General features: G+C 37.1%; 1 protein-coding gene across 1 annotated transcript in view; it reads right to left on the bottom strand.

Moving 5' to 3' along the window:
* ZNF407 (zinc finger protein 407) overlaps positions 1–18,245 on the bottom strand; it is a 344,964-nt gene that overhangs the window by 200,510 nt on the left and 126,209 nt on the right. The window contains exon 4 of the mRNA XM_054059750.1: positions 4,918–4,992. Coding sequence (XP_053915725.1) covers positions 4,918–4,992 — 75 coding nt within the window. The remainder of the gene's footprint in view (positions 1–4,917; positions 4,993–18,245) is intronic.

Below are 18,245 nucleotides of genomic sequence, written 5' to 3'. Positions count from 1 at the left end.
CAAATGAAGGGAACAATCAGTTTTGTTTGGTTTTCATTCCCATCCAGTTAAACTAGTAATGTTAAGTTTGAGTTGTAAAGCTCAAAATTATTCGTAAGAAGCAGTAAAAGGTGATGACAAAGCTTGACAGCAAGACTCAGCATGTTACCTTCCAGTGGCTACAGGTAGCCTCTCCTCTGTGTATCCGTATGTGCTGCTAATATCTGTAACTGGAAACCTTCCTGTGAGATAGTCATAAACTCATTCTTTCAGAACATGGGTTCAGAACTCTGACTTTTGTCACTGTTTTCCCAAAATCCACTGTACCATCAGCTATGTCTTTTTACTTTGCAGGTACAGGGTAATATTATCCAAAACAGGCATATCAAAGTTACTATCAGAAATTTCTCTAGTCAAAGCAAGAAAAACATTTCAAAAGAAGGATTAACAGTTCAATTAAACAGAAGAGGGTTGGACTGGTGGACTTCATTCACTTCTAGTTTTACATTCAAAATACTAGGACTCTGCAATTTATTACAAAATAAAACACAATTTATAAAATATCAAACCCCCATCCATTTTTCCTTGCTTCTTCTCTTTCAGATCTCAATAATCCCTTCCAGTAACATATCACACAGTCTCACATATTTTACAATATTTATATCACACATATTAGTAGCATTTGATATTCCAAAATACACGCAGGGTTTTCAAGCACATTGAACAACATGTTCCTTTTTTACTTTTTAACTCCTTGCTTTAGTTCAAAGCAGTTGTGTAAAAAATATTCAAATTTTAGAAGTACGTTTTCTTCCAACATCAGTTCAAAAGGCATCTCATACCTATTTAGGCTGCTACTACACAGTAATAAGCATTTACTTATAGTTATTGCTTTCAAGTTGAAATTATCACACAGCTTTTCTAATCAACTAATATTATTTGGAAATCACATGATATCCATATGATGTTACTAGCACTGTCACATTGATCTCATTTTTAAAGCATGTGAAAAAATGCCAGAACATTACGAAATTCAAACGTATTATTAATAACCTTTACAGAAAATGTTTTGTAACAGATTCCAGTTCACCAAGTGTTTGTGCTCCAAGTAACTTTATAGATATGAATTATCCTATTTGACTCAACGGGATTACTCATATGCAAAAAGTTATTTCAGAGGCAACTCATCATTTGAAATTCTTAAGCAAGATGAGGTACTTAAATAACTATCAGTTAAGGCCTTTCTTTCTCTGGTATATAAAAATAAGAGTTTAAACAGATGTATCAGCCAAAATTCCAGATAACAGATATATACTATGTATATTTATATACTTTAAAATGCATATTGTACCCTAATGATGGTGTCCTGAAACAAACATGAAAAAATCTGTAAAGGCTAGTTAAATGCATTTTTCATATGAACAACTTCTAAATCTAGAGTTGTGCTTAGTAGTGACAAAATTCAGCCTCACTGACAAATGGATTGCAGGTTTTTATTTTCTTGCTCATATTTTTGTGTGTGTATGCATGTGTCAAACTTAATAGTGAAACATGTCTGTTGGGCTGCTGTTTTGCCACAATTTGCACTTAAGTAACATAACAATGTAACAGAAATTAGAAGTTGGCACCCCTTAACACTGCTGATACATTCACCTTGTCCCCAACCCCATTGTCTTCTACACACAATAAAGGTGTGGCCAAAGATTTATCCTGCCAATAAGATATAGTTATAGGTGCCAATAGATTACTGACACTGAAGTACCAAATATGTACTGGCCTTGGACTTAGCAGATAACATGCCAGTTTTGAGACACATTCAAGTTGACAGTAAATCAGTATCACAGTTCCAATAAGAGAAAAAAATACCTTAGAGGAATTTTTGTGTTAAAACATTCCACTTTTGCATTAGCCATTAAATGGTAATGATCATAATGGTCTAGGCAGTAGGGGTTTTTGTGGCTCAAATATGCAGACATTTTACTGGGAGGCTATTATTTTAAGCTTCTGTGATTTTCAACTGCACAGTATTTTTCCCTTAAATCAATTTTGTCTTAAAAGAAAACCCACCTTGAAACAAAAAAGATGGTTTAGTACCAATCTTATTATGAATTATACTTGTTTTCTACATCTGCACATACAAACACTTCAACAGCCTCCTTTTTGTGCATACAAAAAAGGAATAGTTATGGGTTATGGAAACTTAGAGAGAGTAAGGTGCACTAGTTCAGTACTGCTTCCTAAATTGTAAATGTAATTTTTTTCTCTCCCTCTCAGAACTATGTTATTGTTTGTCACCGCAAATGCCTTTTTGAGAAGTTTGTGAAAAGGGCACCCATATTCAGAGAGTATGGGTTATTGCTATTTTTTTCTAGCACCCTTTTGAACTTATTTCAATTTTCTGTTTTTGATGATAGTCATGCTGACAACTTTTTTTGGTCCATCAAACTCTGTAGTACAATTACATGAATTTACTTTTAATAAATTACCATCTTTGCATATATCAGTCAAACCATGAAGACTAAACACTTGCAAATAAAATGCATTATTAATTTAATTGTCACAGCCTATTTAGCTAGCTTCTATTAGTATTTGCTATTATATGCAATGTATCAGAGGGCAGAATCAAATTCAAAACATGAAGAATAAACTGATTATATTGTCCTAGAGAAATTAAAAAATAGCAAGCTTGCAAAATTATAATCAAGGCATTAATGTTTTAAATAGGTAAGAAAACTACATAACTTAATTTATAATAGACTTATACCCAAAGTGATTGTTTAACATGCTGAAGAAGGATTTCTTTGGTTCCTAAAGCTATTAAAAGGCATCAAACTTTCTCATAATAGGGATGGAAATGTGGAAAGGAAAGCAATAGTGGTTCGGTATTTACTGCACTAGATGATATGGCTTAAACATCCACCATCACCTGTGAGGGACTGCGACGAGAAAAATACATTGTTTTTGTAGCTCTGTCACTACAATTTGATGCTGCTTTACATTAAGGTGAAGCACCAGCTAAAGAGGTTCTTTAGATAAGAAATATTTGAAAGATGGATGAAAAAATTGCAAAAGAAGAGAGTACAAAGTCACTTAAATATCATTTGTTTATCTGGCCCAGGGGTAAAGCTGCAAGAGGCGGCGCTACCAGACAGGGCAGGGAGGTTGCAGGCCTGAGTTGGGTTCTCTGCTCCTCAGGCATCCAGGGCTGCAAGGGCTGCCAACCTACCCCCTGTCCTCCTCCCTTTCCTCCTCTTCACACACTGGCAGGCCAGCCAGAAAGCCTTGGAGGAATATGGGAAGAAATGTGGAGAATGGAAACAGCCAGGCAGCTTTCAGAAGAAACACGCAAACAAAAGCCAGCAACAACCGATTTCGATTATAGCATCTTGCTTGTTTAGGAATTCGTTTCAAGAAGATGATCACTAAAAATATGTCTCTCAGGCTCAGGTACTGTACTTGGAAATCTATTGTATGTATCCTTTGTTGCGCACAGATTCACTAGGGTAACGCAAGTTGTCTCTGTGTTGTATTTATGATCATTATACATCATAAGGGGTAAGTACCTCCTTGTAAAAGAACATATTGGTATTGAATGCTTCAAGTTATAAAATAAGCCACCAGAGCAAAACATTTTTCATAATTCTTGCACTACAACAAAAGATAACCAGCATAAACTTTAATATGATATCTGCCTTAACGAAACTGTAATTACTGTTTTGATGCATCATTTCATATTCTAGATGAAACAGAATATCTCCAAACCCTAAATAACCACAGGATAGAGAGATTCTGGTTAAACACTTTGCAGGGGTAATTTCTTTGCAAATATAAACACCACATAAATAGGTGCTTAGTCAAACATACGGTATATATGGTGTGTTAATTAAAACTCTACTCTTAGGTCACTCAGTGATATAATGAGTGACAAACCGGTGAGGAAAGGGTCTAATCGACCACCATTTCCAATATCTTTTACAGAAATTGAACATGACCCAGAAAGAGTTTTGCAATGTTCTCTTACAACTCCTAGCAATTATTTATTTTCCCCTTCTTTCATATCAAAAGCAGAAAATTCTCTTTATCTACAAAAGCCTATACCAGAAGAATGAGTTACAAGGTAGTAATATTTGAAACAATATCAAGTATCCAGAAACAAACACTACAGGTAGAACACCTCCAACTACCCAGATTGAAAGAGAATATGTGATCTTTGGGCTATCCACAAACGATCAAGTTTCTAGTTGTCCACAAAATTAAGTGAAACAGCAATAGCTATGCCACAATGACCCAAATAAATCTGAGGCAAAATCTATTTATCTGCAAACACAGTGCCACTTAGTTTGTAAAACACAGTTACATTTTTAACCACATAAAAAAATAACCTGCTCACAAAAAAAAATTTGAAAATATGTAACTATAGACAAATTGAAAAAAAAATTCATTTTAAAACTAGTCAAAACACGAGATCTCCGTTCCTGCCCAACAACACTGAGAAAACTTGCTTTTTGATTCCTCTGTGGCTTTGACCTCAGTGATAAATATAAATCTCAGAAAAATATAAATCTCAGAAAGTCATTTTATAAAACTATGAGCATCAAGGCCAGCAAAAAAAAAAAAAAAAAATTGATTTTGTACTTGAAGGAAGAGTTGCAACTATGGAAATTTTGAAAAAATAATACCACCTGTCAAAAAACACCCCAAAAGGTGCAAACCCTACATCTTTTACATAGCATTGCTTTCTACAGCAGTTTTTCTATTGACACCCACAGACACCATATAAGCACCACACCCACAGAGTGCTTAAGGATGTTAGCTCCCTCTGTAGTTAAAGTTGAGCTAAAAGTCCAAGTGACTTCATTTTGGGTAATCTAAATATTTCAGATAAGTTCTCCAGATACTGTATAAGGGAAAACAAGAAAGAATTTTCAAGAAGTTTACCTTTCTTTGGGTGTGCCAACTCCATGCTTGCCCAGTAAATGAGTATTCAAATGTTTCTTCATCACAAACGCCACCCTACCGAACAAACAGAAAACCCAGAAAGATTATTATTTTTTTTAATACTTTTTTTTTTAAATCAATACTGTATTTTTCAACCCCTCAAAGACTATGATTTAATCCAGGAGTCCATTCTGTAACACATTTTTTTTTCAGATTGCAGTCACTTGTCTATTTTTCTTATGAATAAGTAAACACAGCCATACATTGCTGGTCAAAGAAAGGAAAACTTGTTTCTGCTTCCCTTTGCAAATTAGAACATCTTACACAATAAACTGATGATACAGTCTATTTTACCCACATAACATTTTCTCATGTTATAAAAGAATATAGTTTTAGTTAACTACACCTTTGAATTTATTTAAGCCTAATACATCCATCCTGCAGTCCTTCTTTATACAAGGAGTTGCACTATTTTTTACGAGTAATAAAAAGATACAGCAAGATCAGATGCTTTAATCACTGCTTATGTCTTGTCAAACTTCATTGTATTAATTATTGAAAGAAACAAATTAATAGCCCTAGTTATTTTATAGCCTTAAGAAAAAAAAAAACGTGGAAAAGGTGAAGCACATGTTCATGAATACAACTGAATATTGTTCAAACTGGCAAGACATTATTCAAAGCATCAACGGCAGCAACAAAATATATACTACCTGGGATTATGTTCCTACAAAATAAAACACAGATAATTTAATTTTGGTGGCATACATAATGAAATAGATAGGAGACTATCAAAGCCCCATTCTTCTACTGATAAGACCATAACATCAATTTAATTGTGTCATATGACTGCTTCAAACAATTTGGATATCAGACTAAAGCTTCAAACTAAAATGGTTCTCTCAATAAGCAAAAATTTTACTGCTGCAACTTTCAGTGTGAAAAGGGCTTGCAAACATTTTCGTTAATTATGTATTACAGCTGTCCTTCATAAAGTTAATTACTAATAGCTAAAAGGCAATAGACTCTATTTGCATATGTACATGAAAGGCATGACATATGCAAAAATATGATTTTAATTAGCATTCCATGATATGAAGGGCTACAAATCAAACTGGCATGTTATAAGATTTTTAACATTAAACGCTGAATTCATCTGGACGTGTTTGCAGCAACGGACAATGGAAGGACTGTAAAACACTAGCACTATGGGGTGTAAGAGCCACAAAAGCCAAGAGACACTACCTTTCCTTTACAAATACGTTAATGTAACTTCTCCATGTTTGATCTACTTTGGGCACTTTCACATTATTACACAGAATCTCTTAAGGTGTAAGAGTATAATTCTGTCTTATTCAAATGATAGCAATTTCCTTATTTTTCACATAAAGACATTAAAAAAATTATCTTAAATACTTTTCCCTACACAATTTATAAGTATGGCGTCATAATCATTACAACTGTGAATAATCTATCACACTGTTACCATCATTACTATCAAACTGTCATCAGAATTACTGTACATAGGGAAAGTAATTGTAAGAAAATAAAAAAAAATGTTTTCTCATAAGAGAACAAAGCATAAAAAAACATACTGCTCTCGCTTTTCAGCAGAAATAGTAACCATTTCCACACAGCCATGAAAGGTACCACACAGATTTTAATTTAGTAATACTTGTATTTCCTGTTACAAACCTCTGTTCTCCTCCTTCTCTAAAAGAAAAATAAAATCAAAGATATTACTCTGAAAGGGCAATGTGCAATCAAAGTTGTAAAGGCGTACTTTGCTATTTACACAGAATATAAAGATCCCAAACAGCTACACAATATTTCTAGGGAAGTTTTTTTTTAATTCTGAGCCTGTGTACTTGACGCTTCCAAACAAAAGCTGAACATTTCTTGTACCACACAACTGCGGGGGGTACGGACAGACATACCTTTCTGCAAAATCAAAGACAAAGGCCTTGTAAATAATGTGAAGCAATTAATCTTGCATTAGTTGCCCCCTCTCTGTTGTATGTAGGTTTTGAATAACCATTTTGCTGTTGTTGCACAGAATAAATAAAATGAAGACTGACTCAGTAAGGGTCTCGGCACCTACTAACATTTTAAGCCTTTAATGCAAGGCTTGAAGACTTCAGATTGAGGAATGCAGAACGTTTCTGTGCAAGCCTGGAGCAGTCAGGAACAGCTCCCCAACTTACAGAATCAGGCCTTAAAAATAAAAGCAAAGTTGCTATATTCATAAGAAATTGAGAATGAGATTTAAAAATATACTACCAACAGAGACAGCCTTTACTGAAACAAAAGATTTTTCCCTTAGAACTGAGGCAGTGTAAACATCTTGGTTTAGATGCTGAGTTTGAGGACTACCTTTAAAAAAAAATGACAGCTGTGGGAATTATTTGTTTATGTTTACAAATCCTGCAGGTGATTTTAAGACAGAGGTGGAAGTGATGTTTGCTGGTTTTACAAAACAAACACAAAAAGTGTTTTCAGTACATATCTAAACAATTACTCCTTTAGTAGTCAAAAAATACCAGTTAATCTATGCCAACAACTTACCTCTGCTGACATACATCAGTGATTCCTAAGATACTGCCAGAACTGAATAGATAGATATGACTTACCCTTGGTCTTTTCAAATGTATGTTAAGGGAAGCCTGGCTGGCAACAGCAAATACTCAAGGAGTAAATGCTTCCAAGGTACCTTGCTCTAATACATCTTCCAATGAAAGAGAATCTGTCAGCTACAGAAAGCACTAATTCAGGATTCACTGAATTGCTCATTTCTTGTTTTTTAATTCTAGTAGAAATTTAAATGTACAGATGCTAGAAATTAACTAGTATCAGAAACACATCAAAAGGGAGCAAGAAAAAAACGGTAATTGCCATACTTTACTGTTTCCAATACACACAAATCCAGCCATACAAGAGACCTGGAATGAGTGTTACAAACTCTGATTGGGACATATTCATCCCAAACCCACATGAAGACAAAAAATCACAGCCCAGCTGCTCTTCTGAGGATCAGCTTTTGCAAGGCAGAAATGTCCAGTCTATACATACAAGTCATGGTCACTGGGAGTTCCCTCCATTTGTTAGGAATACTGCTCCTAGAAGCTTGCTCTTGCAGGAGAAAAAGGTGACTAGGTAGGATTTCGTTTGCTTGCAGTGGCATTCTGCATTAACTTTTTTAGTGAGTAATTTTCAGCTACTCTGGTTCCAAACTAGGAACATCCTCCATCTTATACATTTTATGTTGAAACTCCAGGATAAATTAAACACAAGTTAGAAAATGACACAAAGTTTTAGAATAGAATCCACATTCCCATGGAAAAATTTTTGCACATAAAATATAAATTTTGATCAGAAATATATGAGCACCTTTCCCACAGTAAGTTTGCAGAATATTCTATTTTTGGTTTAAAAGAGTTGTGGTTTTATAGGAATGTGCCCACTCATATTCCATGGCAGACTTCAAACAGTACTTGGATTCACTCTGAGATTGTTTGTAACTGATTTAGGAGACTCTACAGACTTGTCTTCAGTTATAAAAGCACATTTTAATGTACAAAGGAAATAAATGGACTTCTAATTCTGGGAATACAGAAATATATTGGACAATCTTTAATTCCACTTTTTGTTCTAGTTTAATACAAATTCTTCAGCATGTACAATGTTTATCAGTCATCACACTACCCAAGGAATATGAACAATCTGTCATGTATTGTCTGTTCTCTCCTTTCCTCTGCAGGGAGAGAATTGTGCTCTGTGAAGTACCTTGTTTTAGGAGGGCTAAAGAGTCTAGGTGTTACTATGGTTTGAATATATAATATTTTTTTTCCTTCCAATATATACATTGTGGTGTTAATGAAAAGCCAAGTTAAAAAAAACCCAAACACACACAAACCAAAATGAGCATTCTGCAAATTGAATCAAAAAGTCAAGAAATCAGTTATTTCCTGAGTGTTCACCAAGTGCTCAGCCTCAGCTCACTTCCAAGGAAGGAACTACGTCTTACCTCTACCAGAAAGTCTCTTGAAGCCATGTCAACAGACCAGTCATCTTGCAACTGCACATAATTGCTGAGGAGGATCAGCACAAGAATTTATTTTTGTGGAACTCTACAAACAAGGTATTCAGCAGCTGAAGAGCAATTTTAAATCACTTCTTGGTGGATACATTACTCTCTGCAACTGCTCTTGGAGAATTTATCTTATAGACAACAATGTTCAGTGATGGCAGAAAATAACAGAGAATATTTGCTTTTCTGATGGCAGAAAAGCAGAGAATAACAATGAATATCTACCCTTTATTCAGATTCTCAATATCCTTTACATCTCTTTTAAACTGTCCAGAACCTCTCTGTACATGCATTTAACTCTTAGAACACAGGAAAGCTACTGCATGACATGTGCAGGCCCCAAATATACAGGTTGCTTCAAAAAGCTCCTTAAAAGTCTTTCTTTTCTTTTTAAGACAAACATCAAACAAGAAACATCACCACATCCACAAATGAAACAAAAAAAAAAGCAGAATAGAATGCTAGTATTTTTAAATTATTATTTAGTACTTGGTTTTAACACAGGTCTTACGCACTCAGAAAGGATAGAATGGTTTACCAATTTGCTATGTCAGTGATAAAAGGAAGACTAGGCGGAATGTGGGCCCTTTCTGGAAGGAAACAGGAGACCTCGTTACCCAAGATATGGAGAAAGCTGAAGTACTCAATGGCTTTTTTGCCTCAGTTGTCACTGGCAAGGCCTCAAGCCACATTGCCCAAGGCACAGAAGGAAAAAGCAGAGATTGGCAGATTGAAGAACAAATCACTGTAAGAGAAGATCAGATTTGAGAACATCTAAGGAACCTGAAGGTACACAAGCCCATGGGACCTGATGAGATGCACCTACAGGTCCCAAGAAAACTGGTGGTCAAAGTTGCTAAGCCATTATCCATCATATTTGAGAAGTTGTGGCAATCTGGTAAAGTCCCTACTGACTGGAAAATGGGACACTAACCCCATTTTAAAAAAAAAGTGAAAAAAAAGATCTGGGGAACTACAGGTCCGTCAGTCTCACCTCTATGCCTGGCAAGATCATGGAACAGATCCTCCAGGAAACTTTGCTGAGGCACATGGAAAATAAGGATATGATTGGTGACAGTCAGTATGGCTTCAATAAGGATAAACTGTGCCTGATTGCTTTGGTGCCTTTCTATGATGTGCTACAGCATTGGTGGATAAATGAAGAGTAACTCACATCATCTACCTGGACTTGTGCCTAGCAATTGACATTGTCTCACATGACATTCTTGTCTCTAATTTTGAGAGACATGGATTTGACAGATGTACCACTTGGTGGGTAAGAAATGGGCTGGATGGTCACACTCAAAGAGTTGTGGTCAACAGTTCAATGTCCAAGTGGAGACCAGTAACAAGTAGCATTCTACAGGGGTCAGTATTGGTAACAGTGTTGTTTAGCATCTTTATCACAGACGTGGACAGTGGATTGAGGGCACCCTCAGCAAGTTTGTTGATGACACCAAGCTGCATGGCATGGTCAACATGCTGGAGGGAAGGGATGCCATGCAGAGGGACCTTGACAAGCTGGAGAAGTAGGCCTGTGAGAACCTCATTAAGTTCAACAAGGCCAAGCGCAAGGTCCTACATCTGGGTAGGGGCAAACTTCAGCACAAATACAGGGTGGGCAGAGAATGGATTGAGAGTAGCCATGAAGTGAAGGACTTGGGGGTGCTAGTGGATGAAAAGCTCAACACGAGCCAGCAATGTGCGCCTGCAGCCCAGAAAGCCAACTTTATCCTGGGCTGCATCAAAAGAAGTGGGACCAGCAGGGCGAGGGAGGTGATTCTGCCCCTCTACCCTGCTCTCATGAGATTTCACCTGGAGTAGTGCATTCAGTTCTGGAATCCTCAGCATAGGAAGGACATGGATATGTCAGAGTGAACCCAGAGGAGGAATATGAAGGTGATCAGAAGGCTTAAGAACTTTTTACACAGGGACAGGCTGAGAGAGTTGAGCTTATTCAGTGGAGAGAAGAAAAGAGAAGGCTCCTGGGAAACCTTATAGCGGCCTTCCAGTACTTAAAGGGGGCCAAGAGTAAAGCTGGGGAGGGGCTCTTTATCTGGGAATGCAGCGACAGGATGAAGGGTAACAGTTTTAAACTGAAAGAGGGTAGACTTAGATTAGATATTAGGAAGAATTTTTTTACTGTGAGGCACTGGAACATGTTGCGAGATAAGTCAGGGATGCCCCATCCCTGGAGATGTTCAAGGCCAGGTCACATGGGTCTCTGAGCAGCCTCATCTAGTGGAAGGTGTCCCTGTCCATAGCAGGGAGTCAGAACTGAATGATCTTTAAGGTCTGTTCCAAACTGAACAATTCTATGATTCTACAAATCACCCAGGAAATCTGACAGTTTCAAGGAATAATAAGAAAAAGGATCTCTTAAAGTTTTATACACCAAGTATGGGGAAATCGTATACAATGCTGTCTGCATCATTTTTTGTTTTCCTTCATCTGTGTTTGAATTTCTGTTCCTGTATCTTCACCTGAGGCAAGAAACCAGAAAATCAAGGCAAGCTGCGTGGATCATAAGAGAAAGGGACACAGTATGTTTGGGCAAATAAATAGCGACATGGACTTGATGGTTCTTATTACATGACTGAAGTGCACTTGTTCTTTACTATGTCTTCAAATACACTGAAACCCCTTATTGTTTGTAGTGGTTCAAATGGAGTCATGCCAACAGGGGTATAAATTATTAAGAGAAATAAATAGTGCAGTTTCTCAAGAAATGTCATGACCCACATGTATTCTGGAACATTCAATAAAATTATATATGTAATTACAGATTTTTGCATGTACTATAGATTTCTACATGCTCTACATATAAAAGTAGAACTTTGTATGTTCAAATAAGCACTTTGTCAAATAGTATATGAAGAGTCCCTATGAACTTAACACACTATTTAAAATCTCAAGATTACATAAAATGTAGCTATTCAAATCTCATCTCTGTCAGGATTTTGTATTCAGCAGGTCAGCTTCAGGAATGAGAGAAGAGGAAAATGCAGAACTGCCCAGAGAGCACTGGTTTTCTATGAACAAGTAATCTTTTTTTCCCATGCATCAAAAGTCTAAATTCCTGGGAATTTCTTCAAGTCCATCATTTGTGGATGTTTACTGATTCTGAAGGGTCCAGGCTGGGGCACTGATAACTCTCTTGCATGACTGCGCGCAAGGGACTCAATTTAAAAGAAAGTATCTGGCAGGGCAGAGTCTGGTGTGGAAGATATCCAGTAGTCTGAAAGGCTTCACACCCTTCGTGACAAGATGTCAGGTTCAAGTAAATATCTGGCAGGGCAAAGTCTAGTGTGGAAAACATCCAAATATCTAAAAAACTTCGTGCCCTCTATGACAGGACGTCAAGTCCCAGAACCGTGCATAGGAAAGCTGGGGTTTTCTTCTCACATATTTAGCAGCCAAATGAAGCAGTTCTTACTACTTCCAGCTAACAGTTCTGGTCATTCTTCTTAAGTTAAAAAAAAAATAAGATCAATAATATTTCAGAAGGTTAACAAGTCATGCATTATCACCCAGGCTGTGATGCTGAGAGTACTGCGACGCATTGCCTTATACTCCCTGCTGACCCCATGTGTTGAAGAAGGATATGGCTATTTCATGCTCCACCCTCACTAACACTTGTAATTAAACTAGAAAGTCAAATCCATTTGGCACGTGTGGCTCCTTCCCCCTTACCTTCAACTGTGAGCAATTTGGCAGACTATGAAATGGAACTTTTTTCTCGTGAAAATAGAAACCCCAAAAAGGTAAATCATAGAATCTAGAATCATTTAGGTTGGGAATGATTTTTAAGATCATCAAGTCCAACCCTTAACCTAGCACTGCCAACTTCACAACTAAACCATGTCTCTAATTTTGCCATCACTAATAAGACAATAAACAGAGCACCAGGGCAAGAATATCATGTTAATTCAAGGAACCTAAAGACTAACACAAGTTTTATATTTCTGAGAATTATTAGCCTTTCTGACTTAAGTTTCAAGGTTTGGTTTTGTTTTCACAATTTTCTATGTAACAATCAGGTATGCTTCTTAATTATTTATTAACTTTTCAACTTGACGTGGAGATGTTTTATTGCTAAACTTCAAAACACAACATTTTCAAAAATGAATTCTATGTCAATACGAAATGATCAGTGCAAGAGACTACAAACTTTTCTTCTAAAAATACCTTGTTTTGACTGCTACTTGTAATGAGTTAGAAATGAAGCTGAGATGCCCAATGAAAAAAACAAAGGGAGAAGACAACAACTTATATTATTGTAACACCTGTACACAGCTTGCATCCAAGGTAGACTTGAGCATCACAGCAGTCACTGTTCCCGTCTTGCTTTGAACAGGATGACAGACAACAGGGTTGTCAATGTGCTGTTCAATGACCTGCATCAATCTCAAGAATAATTTACTGCTTTATCAGACAGATCATTATGGATGAGTTGCACACTATCAATCAGTCAACTGTGTTGTTCCTGCATATTCCTGCATCTATCAAACCAGAAGAGATAGACATCCCTCAACATAGTCATGTTACTTTCTGCCACCAATCTGCGACCCTCGAGATGTGAAAGAATTATTAGCCGCATGGTCATAAAGTAGTAGCAATAGGTGCAATTATCTCCTCTTGCATAATCTAGCAGAAGAGACCTGAGTACAAAGGAAGAGCCAACTAAACAAAATAGAAAATATCTTCAATAGTTTCACTCAAGGTGGCTTGGAGATATCTTGCCATCCAAAGTTCAAGTCCTCCCACCATCTCTCCTTTAAGAGAGGTATGTTGTAATGTAATGACAGAAATTTAGTCTGTCATTGCAAGGACTGTGGCAAAAAGGAATACATTAGCAATATTTACACTATTTTCTCCCCATGAGGGAACTTGCTTATTTGTTATTGCGTGTCTCACCTGAAGTTACTTTTTTTGTAATTGGAATCAGAAAAATTTCCTGTAAGTTAGTTATAGATCCATTCTGAATTTTATTTGTGGTGGTTGTTTTGTTTTGTTTGTTTTGTTTTTTAAATACAAAAAGTACCCTTCAATAGCAGATACATGAATGAGCCAAGTCTAGACAGTGATAACTGTTATTAACATAACGTGAGAGGAAACCCAAGAGTGTAGCTGGGAACTTTTAGATTTAGAGATACAATAAAAAGTCGCTCACATGGCAAACAGTGAATATGATACACTTTACATGCACTGAGAATAGTTTCCAGAGACCACACACCTTGCCTCCTTAAAGGAGGGAGAAAGCCATTGCACTGTTTAGTGTAGAACTCCCTGCTGAAAACTGGACTTTCATTTCAAAAGAATCTTACCATGTGGCTCAAAACATATTAGCCAGATTGTGCAATTAAACGCTAGTGCATGGACAAATATTCCAGTAAATTATGCAACATGATACTATACATAAGAATATAGTTTGGACTACATAAAACACTGCTGATACACTTCCAGACATGCATGCATAAAACAGGGCCCTAAGTGTTTCACAATACCATAACAAAACACCACCAGAAGGTCACGTCTGCTCTTTCAAGCCATAACAGCATGCAAACCAAGGAAAATACTAGTCAGCTTAAACTGATTTAGTAGGGAATTTCTCTGAGAGCAAGAAGTGGATCTTTCCTTACAGTATCCTATGACATTGTATATGAACAATGGAGAGTTTCAAGTAGTGGCATCCCCTTACCACCCCCACCCTCCAAATACCAGGAATTAGAAAGGCTCTAAAATCCACAGCAAAATATCATTTATGAATGGATTGAAAATAAATGACCAGTGAAATAGGTCAGACCAAAAAACACTAACAAAATGCAATCAATTTTAAGAAGCCCGTAGCTTTTAATTCTCCCCAAACACCTATGCTTGGAAATGCAGCTGAGGTTGTTCATGCACCATTACTAAAAATAACAAATATACTTCAATAATATATTGTTGGGCATTCTCCTGAAACAAAAATGTAACAACATATTTTATCTTTGTTTTAAACCTGTATTTTCCTACTGAATGTGATCTACGGTCCATCTAAATATCCACAATTCTGTCACAGAGCCAAATAAAACACTGGCTAGTAAAAAACTGAAATAAACAGGACATTCTTTATTATACAGTATATTGCTAAACTGATAACTGTAAGCAAACAAATGGCTCTCTACTTATTTTGTTTGCTTAATGAGCAGACTAAAAATAGCTGAACAGTGGCAAAAACTTTAAAGCCAGAAGGTGTTCACTCTGTCAGGAAATCACCTTACAAATATATGAGAAAATTAGTACCGCTACAGGAAATGTTTGTTTCAATATTCAGAGGAGTTAATGAATGTTAAGTGATAATGGTAGACACCAGCAGTATGCAATTACATTTCTAAACACACCTTACCAAATCACTTCTAAGCTCAAAGAATCACGTTCTATTAATTTTCATTGGTTATCATCAAACATCTGTAACTGTCACCTCTAACAGGGGAAGGAAGGAAGGAAGGAAGGAAGGAAGGAAGGAAGGAAGGAAGGAAGGAAGGAAGGAAGGAAGGAAGGAAGGAAGGAAGGAAGGAAGGAAGGAAGGAAGGAAGGAAGGAAGGAAGGAAGGAAGGAAGGAAGGAAGGAAGGAAGGAAGGAAGGAAGGAAGGAAGACAATGTGCTTTCTGTAGCACTGTTATCAACCTCTCCATCTACCACAACACAGAACCTCTTTACCTAAACTCTGAAACGTAACCTTGGGCTCAGTGTTGGTAGTGCCTTGCATCTGAAAGAGATTATCATCAACATCCAGAAACAGGACATCACCAGAGGACATGCTTGTTATGTTAAATGAGGCTGCAGGAATGCTTTAGAGGTAAACGAAGGTTTACAGCAATAAGCATGGTGATCCAAAAGAACACCTACTGACCTTGCCACCGAGAAATTGCTTACGTCCTTTCTTTTCTCAGAATATGTACATCCAAGATAGCCATAACTCTGGTCCTTCCCTTTTGTCAGACATTGATCTGTCTCCCTACTCATGATCCAGTCCATTTCCTAGCATGGTCAGTACTTAAAATACAGAATGTGGTGCAGTTGCCACCAGTTCCACATATCAACAACCTCCATCTGAAAAAGAGACAGCAGGATGAATAGACTCATGTCTGAAGTGGGAAGTACTTCAAAGTAGATTCAGCACTTTGGGAAAGTCAGATGAACCACATCTCTAAGCACCCTTAGAAGAATTTTGAAATATCTGACTTTCTGCAGACAAAGCTTCCTAGTGATTCTAAGAAACAAAGTCCATGTATGTTGAAAGTGCAAGAAACAGCCTGTAAGACCATCTCAAAACAAGGATGTTTCATAGAATCATAGAATAGTTTGGGCTGGAAGGGACCAAAAAGATCATCTAGTGATCATCTAGCCATGGTTTCAATGTGTTTCTATTTAAAAGTAGAATGGATAGAGTCAAAAAAATACACTTAACTTTAATCTTTTGTTCTTCCTGAACGTAAAGTCACTGTTGGTGTTGTAGCTTCTTCCTAACAGCTCAGAAACTGCACTGCAGATTGAGTTACAAGATTTATGCAGACTTTCCACAGGAAGAGCTACACTGAAATCCTCATCATCAAAATTAAAATCTACTCCTGCCTGTCTTTAAAGGAAATCCAAACAAATGTAGATAGTCGATTGTGGACTAAAAAACATACAGGGCCTGCAGTAGCAGTGCCACCATATATAACTCAGTCAATTCAGAAGCTACAGTGCCTGTGGTCTTTTGCAAAGTTGCGAGGTATGATGAAAGGACTGAGATGAATAAATTGGCCACTATCTGATGACTGAACTGCTCAGAAGTCATACACAAACAGAAGGCATACACAATTTTTATTGACAATTTACCCACAATTTGAAAACACTGCTGGTGATAGATGGTGGCTGGAGCTAAGACACTGCAGTATGCTTGATCTGCAAGTAGTGAGAATCTTGCCTTAGGTCTTTGCTTGACATAGAAAAGCAAGTGCTTGTTGATTTGTTTATTCCCGAGACCTAAATTCAGCTGTAAAACATGTCCTTTTTGCCTTACATCCAGCTATTCCACAAGACTTTTTGACTTAAGGTAGAAAGCAAAATACTTTGGAATATCTGTTTGCCAAAGTAGCTGTAACTGCATAAAAATAATAAAACTATGACAGCAGGACCAAAACTGTAACCATCAGAAGCACCATCCACATGGATGAATAACAGTCTGGTCAAATGAGAACAGAGCAGTTCCAGCCAAGGAAAAACGAACATAATCCTTTGAATTAGATTGGTTTCAGTCCACAAAAATGCACCTGGTACTTTCATAAATGCAAACATGTTTGCAGCACAGGGGAAAAAGAGGACACCCACCTTGGTTCTGGCTTCCCTTGTCCAAGGGCTCTCAAGCCTGGCCACTGCCACCTCAGAGACAACCAACTACCTTACACTGTGGCATGAGACCAACCGTATTGTATGCATAACACTGGGCTAGTAAGTTTTATTTTTCTGTGTTAAAAGACATCATCTTTAGTAGTTCAGCACAAATAAAAGCTCAGTTTTCAATCTCAACTGGTGTCTCAATCTCTCCAGATATTCCCATCACAGTTGAACCCAACTCTCACCTGAAAGCTGAGTCACAACAACTTCCTCCTCCCACCACTGAAGGAGGACTGTTAGAGGAAACTGTGATATGCAGACCAGAAACACTCTCACGTGCTCTACAAGTACTACAGATCTACAAAACTTTCTCAAATAACGGCACTGAATGTTGAGTGTGCAGATGATAGTAAGAGCAGCACAGAAGCCTATCCAAATAAGAATTCCAGGTAGTAACACTGGTGTTACTCCCCTTGTCCCATGAGCAAACAGTAACACCTCTCACCACTTCCGCCACAGACTTAGCAGGAGAATTATTTCTCACTAAAGCTGCCAAGTGTGGAGTCTAGTCTTTCTTAGGTTTGCCTTTGATGTTCAGCAATCTTACTTGAGACACAGAATTCCAAAGCCAGAACTGCAGGGATTAATAGAGTAGTCACCTAAGATATAATTATTATTGAAGCAAAAAAGACAATAAAATATTCCACTGACTTTAGAAGGATGTTTTGCACAAAAAAAAAGCCCATTCTTGCAGTCCAGTGTGGATGCTGCATGTCGTAGCTATGAAGACTGTTATCAGTCTGGGAAAACCAAAGGAATACAGATCACACAAATCAGAACAGTCATAAAGATGATATCTGTGACAAAGCAGAAGATG

The sequence above is a fragment of the Cuculus canorus genome, chromosome 2 (assembly GCF_017976375.1).
Source record: "Cuculus canorus isolate bCucCan1 chromosome 2, bCucCan1.pri, whole genome shotgun sequence".
In the NCBI taxonomy this organism is placed as follows: Eukaryota; Metazoa; Chordata; class Aves; order Cuculiformes; family Cuculidae; genus Cuculus; species Cuculus canorus.
This window is presented reverse-complemented; position numbering and strand designations above follow the sequence as displayed.